General features: G+C 39.6%; 2 protein-coding genes and 1 long non-coding RNA gene across 3 annotated transcripts in view; 2 read left to right on the top strand and 1 right to left on the bottom strand.

The window, feature by feature from the left end:
* METTL3 (methyltransferase 3, N6-adenosine-methyltransferase complex catalytic subunit) overlaps window positions 1-11,686 on the top strand; it is a 25,700-nt gene extending 14,014 nt beyond the window's left edge. The window contains exons 7-11 of the mRNA XM_003421597.4: window positions 38-76; window positions 247-355; window positions 477-542; window positions 702-814; window positions 1,431-11,686. Of these exons, the coding sequence (XP_003421645.1) occupies window positions 38-76; window positions 247-355; window positions 477-542; window positions 702-814; window positions 1,431-1,542 (439 nt within the window). The 3' untranslated portion in view covers window positions 1,543-11,686. The remainder of the gene's footprint in view (window positions 1-37; window positions 77-246; window positions 356-476; window positions 543-701; window positions 815-1,430) is intronic.
* TOX4 (TOX high mobility group box family member 4) lies at window positions 2,782-18,493 on the bottom strand. Its single transcript, XM_003421604.4, has 9 exons — window positions 18,405-18,493; window positions 18,124-18,192; window positions 10,143-10,385; window positions 8,949-9,209; window positions 8,360-8,590; window positions 5,925-6,005; window positions 4,820-5,563; window positions 3,691-3,854; window positions 2,782-2,944 (listed from the first exon to the last, which is right to left on the bottom strand). The coding sequence occupies exons 1-9, from the start codon at window positions 18,408-18,410 to the stop codon at window positions 2,884-2,886; spliced, it is 1,860 nt and encodes a 619-aa protein (XP_003421652.1). The 5' UTR covers window positions 18,411-18,493; the 3' UTR covers window positions 2,782-2,883.
* LOC135232597 (uncharacterized) lies at window positions 11,689-17,168 on the top strand. The gene is made up of 2 exons (XR_010323135.1): window positions 11,689-12,584; window positions 14,398-17,168. It is a non-coding gene; the product is annotated as an uncharacterized LOC135232597 (long non-coding RNA).

Genomic DNA, 18,493 nt, shown 5'->3' with positions numbered 1-18,493 from the left:
AGTATGAAAGTAGCTATTAACCCTTATTTCTTTCTAGGGCTATGGAGTTGGGCAGAGAATGTCTGAACCTCTGGGGGTAAGCAGTAATCATTTTGATGCTTTCTTTTAGAGAAATACATGCTGCTGTAGTTAATGTATGTGTTCCCTTCTCCCAGAGCATTGTTCCCTGTGATTCCTCGTAGATGATACTGCCCCTGAACTGTCAAGCCAAGTTAAAGCTCTAGTTCTCTTTCTTATGCCCCACAGTTATGAACGGGTAGATGAAATTATCTGGGTGAAGACAAATCAACTGCAACGCATCATTCGGACAGGCCGTACAGGTCACTGGTTGAACCATGGGAAAGAACACTGCTTGGTGAGCAGCAGTGGGGCCCAATTCAATAGGTGGAGCATAAAAAGGAACTGCTTGCTTTCTTATTGAGAAAAAGTTCAGAAGCTGGGGTTTCATACAGTAATCTGTTCTCTGTGGTGAGCAGGTTGGTGTCAAAGGAAATCCTCAAGGCTTCAACCAGGGTCTGGACTGTGATGTGATCGTGGCTGAGGTATGTTTCCCCAGGCACCGAAACCTTCTACATTTTATTGTATCAGTTACCCAAGTCAGGTGTATTCTTTATACTGAGTTCTCTCATTGATCATAAATGGGAAGGGCTAGAATTGCAATGTTGGGTAACTTAAAAGTAGCTAGAGCCTTTATTTCTTAGGTTCGTTCCACCAGTCATAAACCAGATGAAATCTATGGCATGATCGAGAGACTGTCCCCTGGCACTCGCAAGATTGAGTTATTTGGACGACCACACAATGTGCAGCCCAACTGGTAAGGTGATTAGAGAACAGGTTAGCCTCAATTAGTAGAGCTACACCTCCCGTGGCACTAGTCCACAGATGGGCTTTGGAGGATTTATAAACTATCTAAACTTGTGTTTAAGCTGTTTTACAGTTTGCTAGCATTCAGTGGAAACTCAAAAGATTGTAGTACTCTCTAAGGTCATCAATCTCCTAGAACCTAAGTCCTCAGTCATTTCTGTGGGATGTACTGCATGACTCACTAATCTGCCCCCTGGTGGTTACTAAGAATCTGTTTGGTCTGTCAACAACTGCAACACCTTTAATAGAGCTTAAAAGACATGCTGCTAGCATTTTACTTGTCCAAAAATAGTCAGTGGCAGGAGCACCTTTGTGAAGTAGTCCTGGCTAATCATCAGTTCTTAACCCCTAGGTAATACAGATCGAGCCTGTTGTAACACGAGACTCTGCCCAATTCCTAACCAATCATGCTATCACATACTATTCTAATGTTAAGGTCTTTTTAAAAGAGTAGCATGAATATTTGATGAGATAATGGGCAGTCTTAACAAAAGATATACATCTAACAATATTAAGCCCTTTATTTCTAGAATTTCTGGTTTCCCCTTTTCTCCCCCTTGTTTCAGGATCACCCTTGGGAACCAACTAGATGGGATCCACCTCCTAGACCCAGATGTAGTTGCCCGATTCAAGCAAAGGTATCCAGATGGTATCATCTCTAAACCTAAGAATTTATAGAAGCACTTTCTTTCAGAGATGAGCATCCACAGCCATGGCCCTGCAGGCTACACCTGAAGAGTAATATCAGTGTACAATAGCTGTTTTCCTTATTTAAATAAAAGTTTGTATTGTAGTTGGGATTTCAGGGTTAAATCCTGACTCTGTCACTTCATAGTGTGTGATCTTGTACAATTCATCTCTCAGTATGACTCCTTAGACGTAAAATGGGAATATTACCAGCCTCAACCTTGGGTTGTTTTGAGGGTCCAAATTAAATGAATTAAATTAATGCATGTAAAGCATTAACATGTTAATTATTATAAAATAGGACTGTATGGAACCAAAGTGAGTAGCAGTTACTACTGTGTGAACATGGTCGTTAAGAAGGAGCTTTTCCAGGATAGCATTTCTCACGGTAAAGTTTCAGCTTCACTTAGGTTATCACTCTTAGGACTATAATGCTCAAAGTGTTTCCTTATTTTGTTACAACTATGTGACTTTGTTAGTCTATTAATTTTTAGCTGATTTTCCAGAAAAATTAAATAAGCACATCTTCTCAGATTAAATAAGTACTTAGGGTATGTAGAGAATTAGCCTATATATTATGTAAGTGAAAACACCTCTGGCCTGTCTTTAAAAGATATTTCATCAAATACAAGTGAACACAACTTCTTTAGACTTTGGTGAAACCTCTTATATTAATTTAAGGATGTAGGTTCTGCCTGTTACACACATAAGTTGTGAAAACTCCAATAAGGAAGACTACAGAAACAATATTATTTGTAAAAGGAAATAAATAAGAAAACTTCTAGGTAATATTATTTCCCCTACTGCCCAGTGTGCCTGTTACATTGAAAACCTTTGTTTTCAAAGTAATGTGTAGATGTGATAGTAACAGTTCCTGTTTTAACACTGGAATACAACTTTTCATTCCCTTTAAAATGGATGCGCATAGTGTTGTTTTTTCCTAGGCTCAAAGCTGGGTACTCTCCCATCATTCTAATAATCTTTTAGGCAAGTCCTATGACAATTATACCAACAAATTTCCTCAAACAACACCCACCACCCTATCACCCATATTTTCTGCTTGTCCCTACTCTTTTCACCCTTTCCTCTGCTATTACCACTGGTATTTCTGCTTATACTTGAAAATAAAAAGTAATTCCAGATTTTACAGCAAACTCAAGGACCCTGCTCCGTAGTCTGGCTCCTGTTGAAGGGAGAGAAAGGGGGAGAAGCAGGAAGGACCATCATGGGTTGAGATCAGGCACCACCAGAAGCCCAGCATGTATTTTAAAAACAGGCTCTTGGACACATTCCCAGAAGAGAAGTCTTCACTGGCTTGGAGAACAAGAAGGACTATTTCACAAATACCACTGTGTTTGAATTTCTAGAGGCTACCCAGGCCAAGAATACATCCCTAGGAGAGAAAAAGATACACAAACTTAGACTTCCAACCTAGATACATTCTTTTTAACTGTCTTAAACAATTAGGTTCCTAGATAATCTCTGGCAGCATCAAGTGAAATGGTATTATCCAATAGGAATACAGGAGAATGGGCCTAAAAGTCAGAAGTAGAGGCAATAAACAGAGTCCTGTGCTAATCTACTGGAAAGGATTTGCGATAGGAAATAGCAATGCCCTCTTTCATGGATACAGGTAAATCCCAGGAAAAAGTTAAGAGCAAAATCTTCAGAACTAAACACCCTCCCCACATCCACCATATTTAACACCCTATTGAGCTACCTGGTTTGTTGTCTGTAGGCAACCTCCCATATGTTACAAAATATTACCAATATACCATTTACCCACTTCTCTCCAAACTCTTAATTCCCTCAGTGGTCTGATAGGTACTAAGGAGATAAGCTAGCACTCAGAAACGCAAACAGCTTAATGTGTCATTCTCTGTATTTTTAAAAAACATAGAGGTAATGTGATAACTGAAAGGAGTGAACTGTTAATTACATCATCTCTGGCTATATGGCAACTATAAGGTCTTTTTAAGCAGGATGAACTTTTCCAGTAGCCCCTCCAATCAGAATATATAGACAGCAACCTACTCTATTTAATATAAGGGAACACTGATTATATGCTCAAGGTTACCATGCTTCTCAACAGTTAATTTAGCAATACCTAGCTTATAAGAAAGAAAACTGTAAACTCACCTGCAGTGTTTCACCACACACTCATTGCTGCAGTACTCATTGTCCCAGTCCTTACTCACAACAGGAGGGTTCTCACACCCTGACCTCACACATCGAGGCTGGGGGGAGAGCGGCACAGGAGACGCACTCACCAATTCAACATCCATCTGAGAAGGAGACTCGACCTATGGGAGAAAGAGAATATCAAATATAGACTAGGCTGCTACTTGTCTGACTAGCCGGCTAGTCAAATTTGCCCTCAGAATCAATGCAGTAACAAGTGTTAAAATCCCTCACATACCTCAGTGAAATTCTTGGTCTCTCCCTCTAGAACCTAACTTTAGAACTTTGCCAAGTATACTGACGTGAAAAGTCTTCCTATTGGGGAGGCTAGACACAAGCTAGGTCTCTTTTTAATCTTACCCATCACTGACTATTCCACACTTGAATTATACTCCTTTGAAATACCAAATCAAAAGTAGAATGTGGGCAGAAGTTGAATCACCTCAACTAAGCAAGATGGGAAAGGCCAAGAAGAAAAAATGCGATACTGTTAGAAAAAGGGACAGAACTCACAGATTCATAAAGTTTCCTCCTGGTTGGGTTTTTTTTTCTTTTAAATGATTGCTTCATTAATCAGAGCCAGACTCTCAAAAAGTCCCGTATTTTAAGATGACTACTGGTCATGTACCAGTTAAACTAGGGTAGCTGCCGTCTGTTTATATCTCTTTTGAAAGATTTAATGATATGTGCCAACTGTATTTTCTGGGCCATTTCCCCCTCACTGAAAACATCAAGCAAAGCACTCAAGACCTAGAAGAATGGAAGGATTCATACTGCCAAAACTTTGGGGTGGAGAGACACCTCTGAAAAGAAACTGTGTAGGCTGTATCCTCTAGTCAAACTACTGTTGCCTCTGCTTAGTGAAGGAGTGGTCTGTGAAAGCAGGCCCCCTTGTTTCTCATTAGGGCATTTTGGGTGGGACAAGTCATTACTTTGGGAAACTGTCCTCTATACTGCAGGATGTTTCATATTCCCAATGCGCCAGGGATTAAATGCTAGTAGCAATCCTCACTTTTACTGGGTCAGCCAAAATTGCTCTTAAACACTTCTACCGGTCTAAAGGAAAGATCTGAGAACAGAAGCTCACCTCAGGGACTACATCTGTGATCATCTCACAGATTGTCTCAGGAGAGGTTGCCTCCACTGTATGGGCCTCAGGGCTACTGTTCATAGGCCGCTCAGGACTACTTTCAACAGCTGGTGGAACTAAGGTAGTTTGCACTTTCAGAGTGGGCCGAGGCACAATCTTGATCTGCAGAGGAGGTGGCTGTTGCTGTAAATTGAATCGTACTTTCTGAGGTGGAGGCTGTTGCATGGCCTGGAGTGGGGGAGGCTGCTGCAGAATGGTCACTTGCTGCTGAGTAGGGGGCTGAGGCATCTGTTGTAATGGAGGGGGCTGTAGTCGGGGTGGAGGCAGTTGCATAGAAGCAGCAGCTGCTGCTGCTGCCTGCAACACTGACCGAGTGACAATCTGGGCTTGCTGACTGGGCTGGATAGTAGCCGTACTGGTTTGGCCAAGCTGGAGCCCCCGGGAGGTCACCACTGTAGCTGGGATAACAGTAACCATCCCTCCTTGAGACATGGTAATAGAAGAGGGCAACATCTGTTTGGTTATAATCAACTTGGTGATATTGGGCTGGCCCCCGGCCCCTGAAGATGCCTGGTTTGCAACATACGATGAAAGGGTGGAGTTGACAACAATGGAAGGGGACAGCGCAGGTGGCTCTGTTGGAGCTGGTGCTGGAGATGCTGGGTCAACGGTAGCCATAGGAGGTGGAGAAGGAGTCTGTGCTGGTGGCACCGGATCCAATTCTACTGTTTCCACAGTGGCCTGAAAGAGAAAAAAAAAGTCATTAGGAGATTTACCAACTGTCTACTCCAGGACATACTCTAGTCACCTCCTAAGAAAAGATATAATACAGGTTTAAAAAAGAAAATAAAGAACACCCATAGGTGCTTCCCTGGTGAAAGTAAACACTGGAAACTAAAACTCAGACTGGCAAGGTTTTACACACTGGAAATTACAGAAAAGCTATTAAGACATTTTTAAGCTTTCAGTACTATATTGTATGAATAAGCTTCACAGAGTTTGGGTGGTATTTATTTCTTAAAAAAAAAAAAACCAGCTCAAAGAATTTCTTTCTGGTTTAAGTATCCGCCTACAGTAGTATCCACTACAGTTACCTCCTTACCTGACACTCCTGGTTGTCTTTATAAGCGGCCAGAGCCTTCAGATACTCTTTCTTGGCAGCTTCAGTTTTCCGCTTATAAACCTGCAGGGAGTACAGACAGTTTAAAGAAGATCTCCACACTCCTAGAAAAGACTGATAATTCTGTATTATTCATCAATAAATGACGATTCACCTCAGGCTAATCACTGACAACTCCTAGTGAATACACTTCTGAAAGATAACAATTACGACAGCCTCCATGGCAGACTCACTCAAATGAGCATTCCTCTGAAAGCCAACCAATCAGCGAGAGTCTTGCCAGAATAACTATGCTACTAAACTTCTAACCACTTCTAACATCAACCCATGTCCACCTCTGTAAACAAAACCCTGACCCAAAAACTACATATAAGATCAGCAGTTTGCTTAGCCTAAGGACCATGCCTCACCAGTATAGTCTCCTTTAAAGAATGTGATAAATTGTTTGCAAAGATGGTCAGAACAATCCCTCCCATCCCGCATGCCCCTCCCTCCCATCGAGAACCAAAGTCTTATTTCCCCTTCCTTTGAGTCTGGGCTAGCTCTGTCACTTGTGACCATTAGAATGTGGCTGAGGTGACACTGAGACTTAAGAGGCCTTGAGGCATCTGTTTTGCTTTCTTAGAATGCTGCTCTAAGTCTGCCATATTGTAAAGAAGCTAGTCTATCCAATTTGGAGGATGAGAGGCCATGAGAAGAACCAAGGCATCCCAGCCAACAGGCAGCACCAACCGACAAACATGGGAATAAGGTCATCTTGGCCAGCCATACCGTCATTTGACTACAACCAAAGGAATGAACCCAGGCAAGATGAGCAGAAAAATGACCCAACCAACTCATAGAATCATAAGAAATAACAAATTGCCATTAGTTTTAAGCCATTACATTGGGGTGGTTTGTTGAGCTGCAATACACAACTTACACAATAATACATTCAGCTTTTTGTTTCAGATATTAAGTAGTGGATTCTGACACAAGAAACTCAGAGTCTAGGGTAATGACAATGATAGCCATCTTCTACTTCAACTGTATATTTATATAGTATCACAATTTCATTTATTTTCTTAACCCAGATTAAACTTTTTTAAATAATTTTATTTTGTTATTGTTGAGAAAATATACCCAGCAAAACCAATTCAACAGTTTCTACATGTACCACTTAGTGACATTACATTCTTTGAATTATGTAACCATTCTCACTCTCCTTTTCTGAGTTGTTCCTCCCTCATTAACATAAATTTACTGCCCCCCTAGGTTTCTATCTAATCTTTCAAGCTGCTGTTGTCAATTTGATTCCATATAGATAGTTCTTCAAAGAGCATAATTCTCAAGGCAGACATTTTTTACAAGTTAAGGAAAACTACTGTTTGGTTTTTAAGAAGACTTGAGAAGATATTTTTGGTTTAAGGTTTAAAGATTATCTCAGGGCAACAGTTTAAGGGGTTCATCTAACCTTCATGGCTCCAGGAAGTCTGGAGTCCATGAGAATCTGAAATTCTGTTCTGCATTTCCCCCTTTTGATCAAGATTCTTCTATGGAATCTTTGAACAAAATGTTCAGTAATGGTAGCCAGGTACCATCCAGTTCTTCTGGTCTCCTGGCAAAGGAGGCAGTTGTTCGTGGAGGCAATTAGCCACACATTTCATATCCTTCTATTCCTGTCTTCTTCCTCTGCTGTTCAGGTGAATACAGACCAATTGTTGTGCTTTGGATGGCCACTTACAAGCTTTTAAGATCCCAGGCACTATACATCAAACGAGGAGGTAGAACAGAGGTACTAAACATGTTATTAGGCCAATTAACTGGGATGTCCCATGAAACCACGGCCCTACCTGATTAAACTTTCTTAAGGGAGATTAACCATGGTTTTCAAGTTTACATTAGGCCAGTGAGGAAATCCTAAATTAACTTCTAAATCCAAACTAAGTAATGGACTTTAGGGTTAGCCACCTTAGCATGCAACTTACCAAGGAACAGCCTAATTTTAAAGATGTGAAAAATGAGGCTTAGAAAAGTTAAAGAACTAAAAACTAAGCAGTTGAAAATAGATCAGGAATTATAAGACACAATTAGTAGAAAGCACATGGGGCTTGGAATTAAAAAACCTGAGCTTGTCTCAGCCCTACCATTTAAGTTATATGGCCTTAACTATCAGTATACTGACAAAGCCCATTTCCACCTTCAGTAAAAATGGTAGTTATTTTATAAGATTTTTGAAAGGATTCAGTGTTTTTATAATTATTAGTACTTTTTAAGTGGGTTTTTTGGTTTCACTGTATGGCTGCAACTTGTAAGATATACAGCTGACATTATAAGGGCATGTAAGACAACTATAGGAAAACCTCTTGAGTTCTTATCTCCTTAATCAAAAACTTCTAGAATATTTACTATCCACTAGTTCCTCATTATTTGCTCACCTGTTTCTGCTCTTCTCCAAGACTGTCCCACATAGAGGCCACAATTTTTGAAACCTCTCCAAAAGTGGCATTGGGATTCTGTCCCTTGATGGCAGCCTGTGTATCACGAAAAAATAAAGCATATGCTGAAACTGGTTTTTGAGGTTCATTAGGATCTTTCTTCCTTCTCTTCTTTGGGGCCTTCTGCTTTTTCCCTGCTTCCACCACAACTGTCTTCTGGCTCGGAAGTTGCTGTGGGGGAAAACAAAAGAGAATTATAAGAAGGAAGAAGGGAAGTACTATGTCCAGAGAACTGTAAGAAAAGGACTTTTATCTGAGGGGGAAGTTATCTAGCCCCATGAATGAAATTTTCAGAAATGCTAAAAATAGAGCCAACAGGATTAAAAGACATTAGTAAAGTATGTGAGAACCCGTAAGAACAGGATTAGGAAGAGCATTATGAACTGGAAGTGAAAAGGCAGGACCCCATACCCAGAAACAGCAGAGGAAAAGGCAGGGCAGGAATAAGGAACAGTGATTAGGTTCTGTATGCCAAGAGTTTTAACCCAGAGTATCATGGCAGAATTGATTTTGGCAGGGAATGCCTCACCCTCCGGAAATCCTCAACACCATCCTCATGAAGTGAACTAGTAGGTGAAGGGGTGGTTGAAAGACGATCCTCAGGTGACTGGGCAGGTGGCAGGATGGTGCCACCCCCTAAGCTCAAACCAAGTTGAGAACTCAGTTCTGACTGATCAATGGTGGTCAACTGGCTATGGCCCATCAAGCCAGATGTCATGTCCGTCATTGGTACATCAATTGTAACAGGTGGGTTGGCACTATACTGAGTTCCTATAGAATGGTCCAAGTCCTGAGAGAAGCAGAAGGACTAATTAAACACTAAATATAAAAATCACCACACTTTCCCCCTGAATTCAGGACAGTTTATAAATCCCCTGCTTACCCAGATTATATCATTGTTTAAACCCTACAAAACATAACTTGTCTACACATAAAACAGATTAAGCTTTTTAGGAAAATACAGAAATTAGTAAATTCACTTCTTTGCACTCAGAGGCCTACTCCAGAGTAACTGAAAAATCAGAGGAGTCTTAATATTGGACAAGTTACCTTAAAGAACAAATTACTCAGTAATCTAGAGGCAGTGACCACACCCAGGGTAAAGAAAAACTTCCCCTCAGAGCCCTCCCAAAATAATGGCTTTTAAAGTTGCAATACACAGGCAACCAGAGTAAATAAGGCCAATGTTAGAAGTGTTTGGCATCAAATAGAGCAGAGATATGCTACTAAGATGTGCTGGAAGCCTGACACACTGACTTAAACACATACTGATTCACAATTAATACTACATTTGGCTGATAATTTTTTAATAAATCTCTCAAAATGTCAGCTATCACACTCATATCTGCATACTAGAATGTTAAGGCCATAAAAAAAGGGAAAGAAAAACAAAACTAACTAGGCAGTGTACTGACTGAGCCCCAGTTTCCACCTTCAGTAAAGAGGGGAAAGTGGTAGCTTTTTTCCCTCTACAAAAAACATAATCATTTTCACTTCAGGGTTAAATTTGAACATTTTACCATTTTAAATATTTTTCAAGTAAGATTGACCCATGTGGTAAATCTCATTTATTCAGAGGAAATTAAGTCTCTGTTGGTTAGCCTTTAGTCCCAATAATGGAAACAAGTAAGATCCAAGTATAGCAGGGAATACAGAATTACTTTTTTCTCTCCTAACATCGTGCCTATGAGCTTGGGTAAGCCTATAATGCTTTGCCCCTTACCATGCTCAAGCCCCCACTCAGGAGCCCCCCGCCCTGCTCCATCAAGCCATGGGTCATGCCAACAGGCATGTCCAATGTCTGGACCCCATATTGGGCTGAAAAGCTGCCATCCTGTGAGGAGGAAGGGTCTGCCAGGTCATCAAAGTGGCCAACCACATCTGAGACAGCCAGTGAGGGATCAGAATCCAAGGAGATAGGTGGAATTTCAAATTCCTCATCACCCAAGCTTGGTGTATGGAATGTCTGTAGGGGGAAAAAAGGAGAAAAGAATTAGACAGTGGGAAAAGGAACTGCATACTGCTAAGTGAAGAACACAGCTGGGTACTAGAGATTCTCAGTGTACCTCTTTTCAGCTGGGATCCTACTTTGGTTATCAATTTCTTAGGACTTACTTAATTTTACAAAGAAACCTTTTCTTCCTCGTACCCTTCATCATATGCCACATACAAGGCTGCCAACATCAATCACAAATTTCAATTATTTTATCTCTTTTCTACCTTCTCATCTTTGTTGTCCTAAACTATTATGCCTATTGTTCTCATGAATAATTCTTTCAGCACTATTAGTAAGGACCCAACCTATATAACCTCTAGCTATCATGCTTGAAATCTCTCTGAAGATTCTAATAAACAGCAGTTATTTCACAATTATTACACCTGCAGTGTTACACCATGAAAATTACTGTCAACCAGCCAATTATACTTTAAAGACTATTGTTTTAGGTTTCTTTGAAGATCTGTCACTGGAACCTTACACCCCTCTAAAATATTTGCACGTAGTGCCAAGTTTCCTACCTCTCCTCCATTTTAGAAATCATAATGTTACCCACAAATAAAAGATTCTCATTTGTACAAGATTTTCAAAAAACTCCAGTAATGCCAAAGATAAGAATAATAGTGAGAGAAAAGCCTTCATAAAAGCTACAGCGAAGAGAGAAACTGGTTCTTCAACAGTTCCAGAACACATTCCTTGTCTTGCTCTGACCAAGCCTTTCTGCAAGGGAGGAGGAAAAAGATTACTCCAGCTGGCTAAAGACCCAAATCTCTCCTCTGAGTCCAACCAGACCAATAATATATTCTTTCTATTCTGAATGGAATCATCATTTACGCAGCTAACAGATTCAATGCCTGATCTAAAATATACTAACTGCTACAGTTCCCTTTTTGACCCTACAATGCAGGCATCTGCAACAATAGAGCATTATTTTAAAAAAAAAAAAATCAAGATACTTAGGTGTCAGAGAGATCTGAGTTCAAGTCCCAGCTCTGCCACATATCATGTGACCTTGGTTTTCCTCATCTATAAAATGGGAACTGTAATTGTAATACCCTCATGATTATGAGGATAAAAGAGATTTAGTGCACCAAAGCTATCACAGTGCCTGATACACATAGCTGCTTAATAAACCATTATTAACCACTGTGGTTAATGATAATACTAATACCCTAATTATTATTATTAACCTGCCACCTGCCCCAACCAATTATCACAGATAATTGGAATCAACCTATCATAAAAAAAAAAAAAAATTTTTTTTTTTTTTTACAACACAGTAAATATTAACTGATTCAGATCAAATTCAATACGCATCCCCATTTTTTTTCCTGAGTAACCAATTCATTCTTTAAGGGTTCCTCAAGGTATCTCTTGACCCAGAAAAGGTCCCACTAACATCATGGCTTTTGTTTTAATGAAGATATTATTAAACAAAGTTATTTCCAGCCAGTAGAAACTAGGGAGAAAAATACATGCCTGTGAAATGCCCAATCTCTCTAAATCACATTGGCAAACAGAAAAAAAGCTTCCTAGAAGATTTAAAAAAAAAAAAAAAAGGCATACACCTTAACTTCTACATTTTCCTCCCAAGGTCCTTACTATCTTACACGGTACTATGAAAATTCGATACCTGTCTGGGATATAAGTTGAGAATACATACAGAGCATAGGAATGGGCAGTTCTTGATGGCAAAGACTAAAACTGTCCCCCAAAACAGGTAACTTCAGGCTTATGACTGAAAGCTGAGTTCAGGTTCACGTGAGCATTTTTCAGGGAAGAGGGTACAAAGACTTTTGCCAAATCCTCAAGCAAACAAACAAGAATTACAGGAACAGACAAACAAATCAAGGGACACATTTATTATACTAGATTGATAACTGTATAATAGGGGCTTTCTATTTTTTAAAAAATGGATTGCTTTAGCAAAGCAAAAGATGCCTATCCTTCTTTGCTTACCACAACAAATAAAAAAGCAATTCTGCTGAGATATGAAAAATGGTACTGTTTGTTAATGAGAGCTAAAAAAAAAAAAATAGAAATTCATATCTAAAACAAGAGATCACTGTTCTAGAGAGGATGACCACCCCTCATAAACCATCTGGAGTGCTCACGTGGAATACAGGAAAAACCAGACATGCAGAGATTCTACTCTATCAGTTCAATAAGGTATTCCTTCTATGCACCTTCTCTACCATCTCCTGGGATGTGGCAACAGCTTTGTTATTCAGTATCTGTGATTTTTTGGATTTTGTTTGTTTTTTCTTCTAAGTATGAATAGAAAAGAACAGCAATTAAGAATACAGAAAACTAAACTATATGCTATAATAAACACAGTCACTCTAAATTTCTTTTACCACTAAATTATCTGTAAGATTATGGGTAAAATCCAATAATGAATACCTTTATCCTAGTGGATCTATTATGTGACTAGATCATAGTCTAAACTGTTAAATATAAAGCAAAGCTAAAACTATAGCAAATAGTAAAGTGGTTTTGGCACAGAGGAAACCCTGGTGGCGTAGTGGTTAAGTGCTATGGCTGCTAACCAAAAGGTTGGCAGTTCAAATCCACCAGGTTTTCCTTAGAAACTCTATGGGGCAGTTCTATCCTGTCCTATACACACAGTCGCTATGAGTTGGAATCAACAGCAACAGGTTTGGCTTTTTTTTTTTTGTGACACAGAGGACGTAAACAGGAATATGATGCAGAGACCTTCTCACTCAGGTTCCCTTTCCTTCTCTATTAAATTCCTGGGCCTTTTTGTCTTTGGCGGGGGGGGGGGGGCAGTTTGGGACTTACAGTTTATAAGCAAAAATGCTTAGATATTGAGAGAATCAAAAAGTAAAAAATACCACTTCCCTCCATTTCCCCATTCCCCAATACTCAAATACACAGTACAGTATCTCTTTAAACAGTTTCTTATGTAGACTACTCACTGTAGAAAAATTCATTTCAATCTAACACGTATTTATTGAACGGTACACTGGTACTATGGGTCATTAAAAAAAAGATGTCCTTAAAAAATGCAATATGGTAGTGAAAATTTTACCTATAAAGCCTGAAATCATTAAGTGATTCTAATATGATAAGTATGGCCCTGGGTGCTGCAAACAGTTAACATGCTCAGCTGCTAGCTGAAAGGTTGGAGGTTCAAGTCCACCTAGATAGAGGTGCTGTGGAAAAAAGGCCTGGCAATCTAATTTCAAAACATCAGCCACACTGAAAACCCTAGGGAACACAGTTCTACTCTGACATACAAGGGGTTGCCGTAAGAATCTACTCAACAGCAACTGGTTTTGTTGGAATTTTTTAGTGTTATAAGTACTTGTCCTAATCAAAGACAGGCGTCTTCATGTCTTATTTTCCCAAAGTGCTCAAAGCACAATATCATTATACAAAAGCCAATCTGAATGAGAGACACAGAAAGATTAAATTCCCTCCAGATCACAGAGATTTCTATGCCAAGAAATGCTATAACAAATGCTAAGCCTTCCTCTCTGGACACCTACTATTTTAAAATTATTATTATTATTCCTTATTTTGTTGGGATATAACTTACATTAAGTACACACATTTTAAGTGTATAGCTCAATGAATTTCTATATTTGTAAACACCTGAGTAACCACCACCCAGATCAAAGATAGAAAACCTTTCCATCACCCTTGTTGGTGGAATAGGTGCCCTCATGTCCCTTCCTGGTCAATACGTATTCCTCCTCACAGCACGTACCACTATTCTGATTTTTACCTCCCTAGTTTAGTTTTGCCCATAGAATTCTTCAATGTTGCAACTCCAGGCTTGAATTTTTTTCTTCAGTCCTTTCAGCTTGAGAAATACCAAGTGTGTTCTTTCCATTTTGGTTTTCTAACTCCAGGTCTCTGCACATTTCGTTATATTACTTTACCACGTCTTCTTCAGCCACCCTTTGAAATCTTCTGCTCAGCTCTTTGACTTCATCATTTCTTACATTTGCTTTAGCTACTCCACATTCAAGAGCACTGACGGAATACCAAGTGTGAGATGTTTAAACAAATGGATGCAATGCTGGAAGCACTCACTCGTCTACATCAAGGAATTTGGAAGACAGCTATCTGGCCAACCAACCAGAAGAGATTCATGTTCCATTCCAAAGAAAGGTGATTCAACAGAATGCAGAAATTTTCAAATATCATTAATATCACATGCAAGTAAAATTTTGATGAAGGTAATTCAAAAATGGCTGCAGCCGTACAACAGGGAACTGCCAGAAATTCAAGCCAGATTCAGAAGAGGAATGAGGGATATCATTGTTGATATCAGATGGATCTTGGCTGAAAGCAGAGAATATCAGATGTTTACCTGTGTTTTACTGATTACGCAAAGGCATTTGACTGTGTAGATCTTAACAAATTACAGATAACATTACAGAGGATGGGAATTCCAAAACACTTAATTGTGCTCATGCAGAACCTGTACATAGACCAAGAAACAGTCTTGTTCAAACAGAATGAGTGGATACTGCATTGTTTAAAATCAGGGAAGGTGTGTGTCAGGGCTATATCCTTTCACTATACTTACTCAATCGATATGCTGAGCAAATAATCCGAGAAGCTGGACTATATGAAGAACATGGCAAGAGGATCAGACAAAGGCTCATTAACAACCCCTGTTATGCAGATGACACAACCTTGTTTGCTGAAAGCAAAGAGAACTTGAAGAACTTACTGATGAAGATCAAAGACTACAGCCTTCAGTATAGATTACACCTCAACATAAAGAAAACAAAAACACTCACAACTGGACCATTAAATAACTTCATAATAGATGGAGAAAATATTGAAGTTATCGACTTCATTCTACTTAGATCCACCATCAAAGCCCATGAGAACAGCAATCAAGAAATCAAACGACATATTGCATTGGGTAAATCCGCTGCAAAAGACCTCTTTAAAGTTAAAAAGCAAAGATGTCACTTTGAGGACTAAGGTGTGCCCAACCCAAGCCATGATATTTTCAATTGTCTTATATGCAAAAGCTGGACAATGAATAAGGAAGACTGAAGTAGAATTGATGCTTTTGAATTATGGTGCTGGCAAAAAATATTAAATATACCATGGACCGCCAGAACAAACAAATTTATCTTGGAAGAAGTACAGCCAGAATGCTCATTAGACGCGAGGATGGTGAGGCTTCGTTTCACGTACTTTGGACATGTTAGCAGGAGGGACTAGTCCCTGGAGAAGGACATCATGCTTTGTAGAGGATCAGCAAAAAAGAGGAAGACCCTCAACGAACGGGAGTGACACAGTGGCGGCAACAATTGGTTCAAACATAGCAACCACTGTGAGGGCAGTGCAGGACCAGGTAGTGTTTCATTCTGTTGTACACAGGGTCGATGTATCAGAACTGACTCAATAGCACCTAATGAAAACAGTTTAATTTTTGCCTATCCTTACCTTCACAAAAAAAATGAACTCATACAGTATATACTCTTGTATCTGCCTTCTTTCAGTCAAAAATATATTTTTGAGATCATCCAAGTTATTGTAGTATTTATTAGTAGTTCATTCTTTCTTTATTGTTATGTAGTATTCCTTTCACAAATGTGCCACAGTTTACTTATCCGTTCTTCAGTTGATATCTGGGTTGGTTCCAATGTTTAGCTATTATGAGTAAAGTTGCTGTGAACATTCTTACATATGTTTAGTGAACATATGCACTCATTTCTCTTGAGTATGTATCAACGAGTGGAACTGATGGGTCACAGTGTAGGCATAAGCTTATCTTTAGTATATGCTGCCAGTCTTCCTAAGTGGTTGAATCAATTTATACTCTCAGCAGCAACGAATGAGGTTATCTACATCCTTGCAAACTCTTGGGAATTGTCAGTCTTTTTAATTTTAACCGTCTAGCAGGTTTTTTTTAGCAGGTAGGCAATAGTTTCTAATTAGGATTTTAATTTGCATTTCCCTGATGAGTGATGCTGACACTTTTTTATATGCCTAATAGCAACATGGATATCATCTTTTGTGAAGTACCTGCTCAAATTTTTTGCCTATTTCTAAATTCAGTTCTTTTACTCTGCAGAATTACTTGATGTACTCTGAATATTAATCAGATATATATGTATTGTAAATATCTTCTCCCAGTCTATGGAGTTCCTATTTACTTTCTTAATGATGTCTTTTAACAAAAAAAATTCCTTATTTCAATGAAGTCCAATTTCTCTGTGTTTTCTTTTATGGTTAATGCCCTTTGTAGATGTCTATCCTTTTCTTATCAGAAAACTCTAAAAAAAATTTTTTAAAAATTACCTTTGCTTATCTCTAAACTATATTTGGGGTGGCTCACAGTAAGATCAGATACAACAAAAGCCACAAACCCATTAAAAGTTAGCAATGACAGAAGTCCTAGGCTACAGGAAGCTACTGAACTTGAGTCTAAAATTTAGTTATGAGTTTCTTGACAAAAATGTTCTGTTTTTTTCTTAAAGTCATCAAAAAAGATCAGCCTTAAACCTGAAGAGTTTCTTGAAGTTATAAAAAGGCGCCACTTCTTATGTAGTTACAAGTTCATAAAAGGGGCAAAGGATTAAGAATCATGGGTAAATTTGAAAGCTACTTATATTTAGTTTTGAAATGTACTTTCACGTGGATGAGGCTAATGTGAAATTTATAACATTCCAAAAACTGAAATTCAATGGTGGAGTAATAAATGATAATACCAATAAAGAAGTTAAAAAAAAAAAAAAAGACTAGCAACTGCTCCTTGTCAACCTTATTCTCATCCATGAGAATTTCAGGATTTATTATAGGATAAGCCCGTTCAACAGCAATTGAGAATCCTTGGTACAAAAACAGATGCAAACTGTTCACCCTACTCATGGAAAAAATAATAAATACTCAAAAGACAGTAGGAAGATCAAGACTTCACACTTTCTCAAAGACTGAAAAATGTATTTTGTATGTTCCACCTTTCTGTTTTGCCTTGTCTAAACAAGTGATACAAATCTGTATTCTGACAATATTCCACAAATACTAAAGGACCTTACCATAACAATTACTTCTACTTCACAACATCATAAACTATTATTATAGCCACGTGATAGCTAGGGAAACTGTGACATACAAAGAGGAAGCAACCTGCCGAAACTCTGAGTCACTGGCAAGCAAGAAGACATGTTCTACTCAACTCTCTTCATGTTCTCTGGCAACTATTTCTTTTCCTCTTGTCATTAGCAAAACATGCTGGCACCATGTATGTAAACATACCTACTAATTTTTTAACTTTTTACATTTCCTGAGTAGGAAATGTAAATGAAAAAAGATCCCTTAAACAGTGTTCCTTTCAAGAATGAGCACATATCCACACTTAACCCCTGCTAGGTAAGCTCCTCCCCTCATCCCAATTTCTTTAGCTAAAAATTTTCAAGCCCAACAAAATGAGACAGTTCCTCGCAGTCTTCCAATCCAGAATCAATCTTCTCCTTAAACAGATAATCTCTTTCCAACGTCCTGCTTTTCTAATGACAGCAGTTGCCCGGACCCACCCCACACAGTCCTCACAGGCTCCAGAAGCAGCTGCCACTTTTCTCTAAACACCAATCGCGGCCCCGGTTCCCAGCCCCCGGCCCCCGGCTTCCGCGCTCCCCGCCCCACCAACCTACCCCCACCCCCGCCCGCTGCCTCAGGCCCTCCCCCCGCAGCGTCGGCAGCTCTTGCTCACCTCGGCCCCTGACAGGAAGGGGTGCGAGGGCCCTGTGATCGTCAGGTAATTGTCATTTCCTCCGGGAAACTGGAAACCAAAAGAAAGCCGCGGGGATAAGTTAGCGGGAGCAGGGAGGAGCTTGGAGCGACGGATTCTGACCCCGACCTTCTGACAACACTCCCCAAACCCGGCTGTCTCTCTCCTCCCCCGTTAGCCGCCTCTCCGCCCGGCTTCTCGCCTCTGCTTCAACCCCGTCGGCCGCGTTCTCTCGCCAGCCTTCTTAGCGCTCGGGTTCCTACCTCCATCTTCACACAACAGCTACCACCGCCTTACTCCCCTCATTGCTCCCACCGCCCCTACTGGACTCGGAACTTACGTCACTTCCGTA

Source organism: Loxodonta africana, chromosome 10, assembly GCF_030014295.1.
Source record: "Loxodonta africana isolate mLoxAfr1 chromosome 10, mLoxAfr1.hap2, whole genome shotgun sequence".
Classification (NCBI taxonomy): domain Eukaryota; kingdom Metazoa; phylum Chordata; class Mammalia; order Proboscidea; family Elephantidae; genus Loxodonta; species Loxodonta africana.
Note: the sequence above shows the minus strand (reverse complement) of the source record. Positions and strands in the feature narration are given on the sequence as shown.

Coding starts and splice junctions, on each gene's coding strand:
- TOX4 (XM_003421604.4), bottom strand. Junction 10,386..18,123: donor CCTTCCTGTCAGGGGCCGAG/GTGAGCAAGAGC, acceptor TTCCCCCTACAG/ACATTCCATACACCAAGCTT. Junction 9,210..10,142: donor TGAGTGGGGGCTTGAGCATG/GTAAGGGGCAAA, acceptor TGCTTCTCTCAG/GACTTGGACCATTCTATAGG.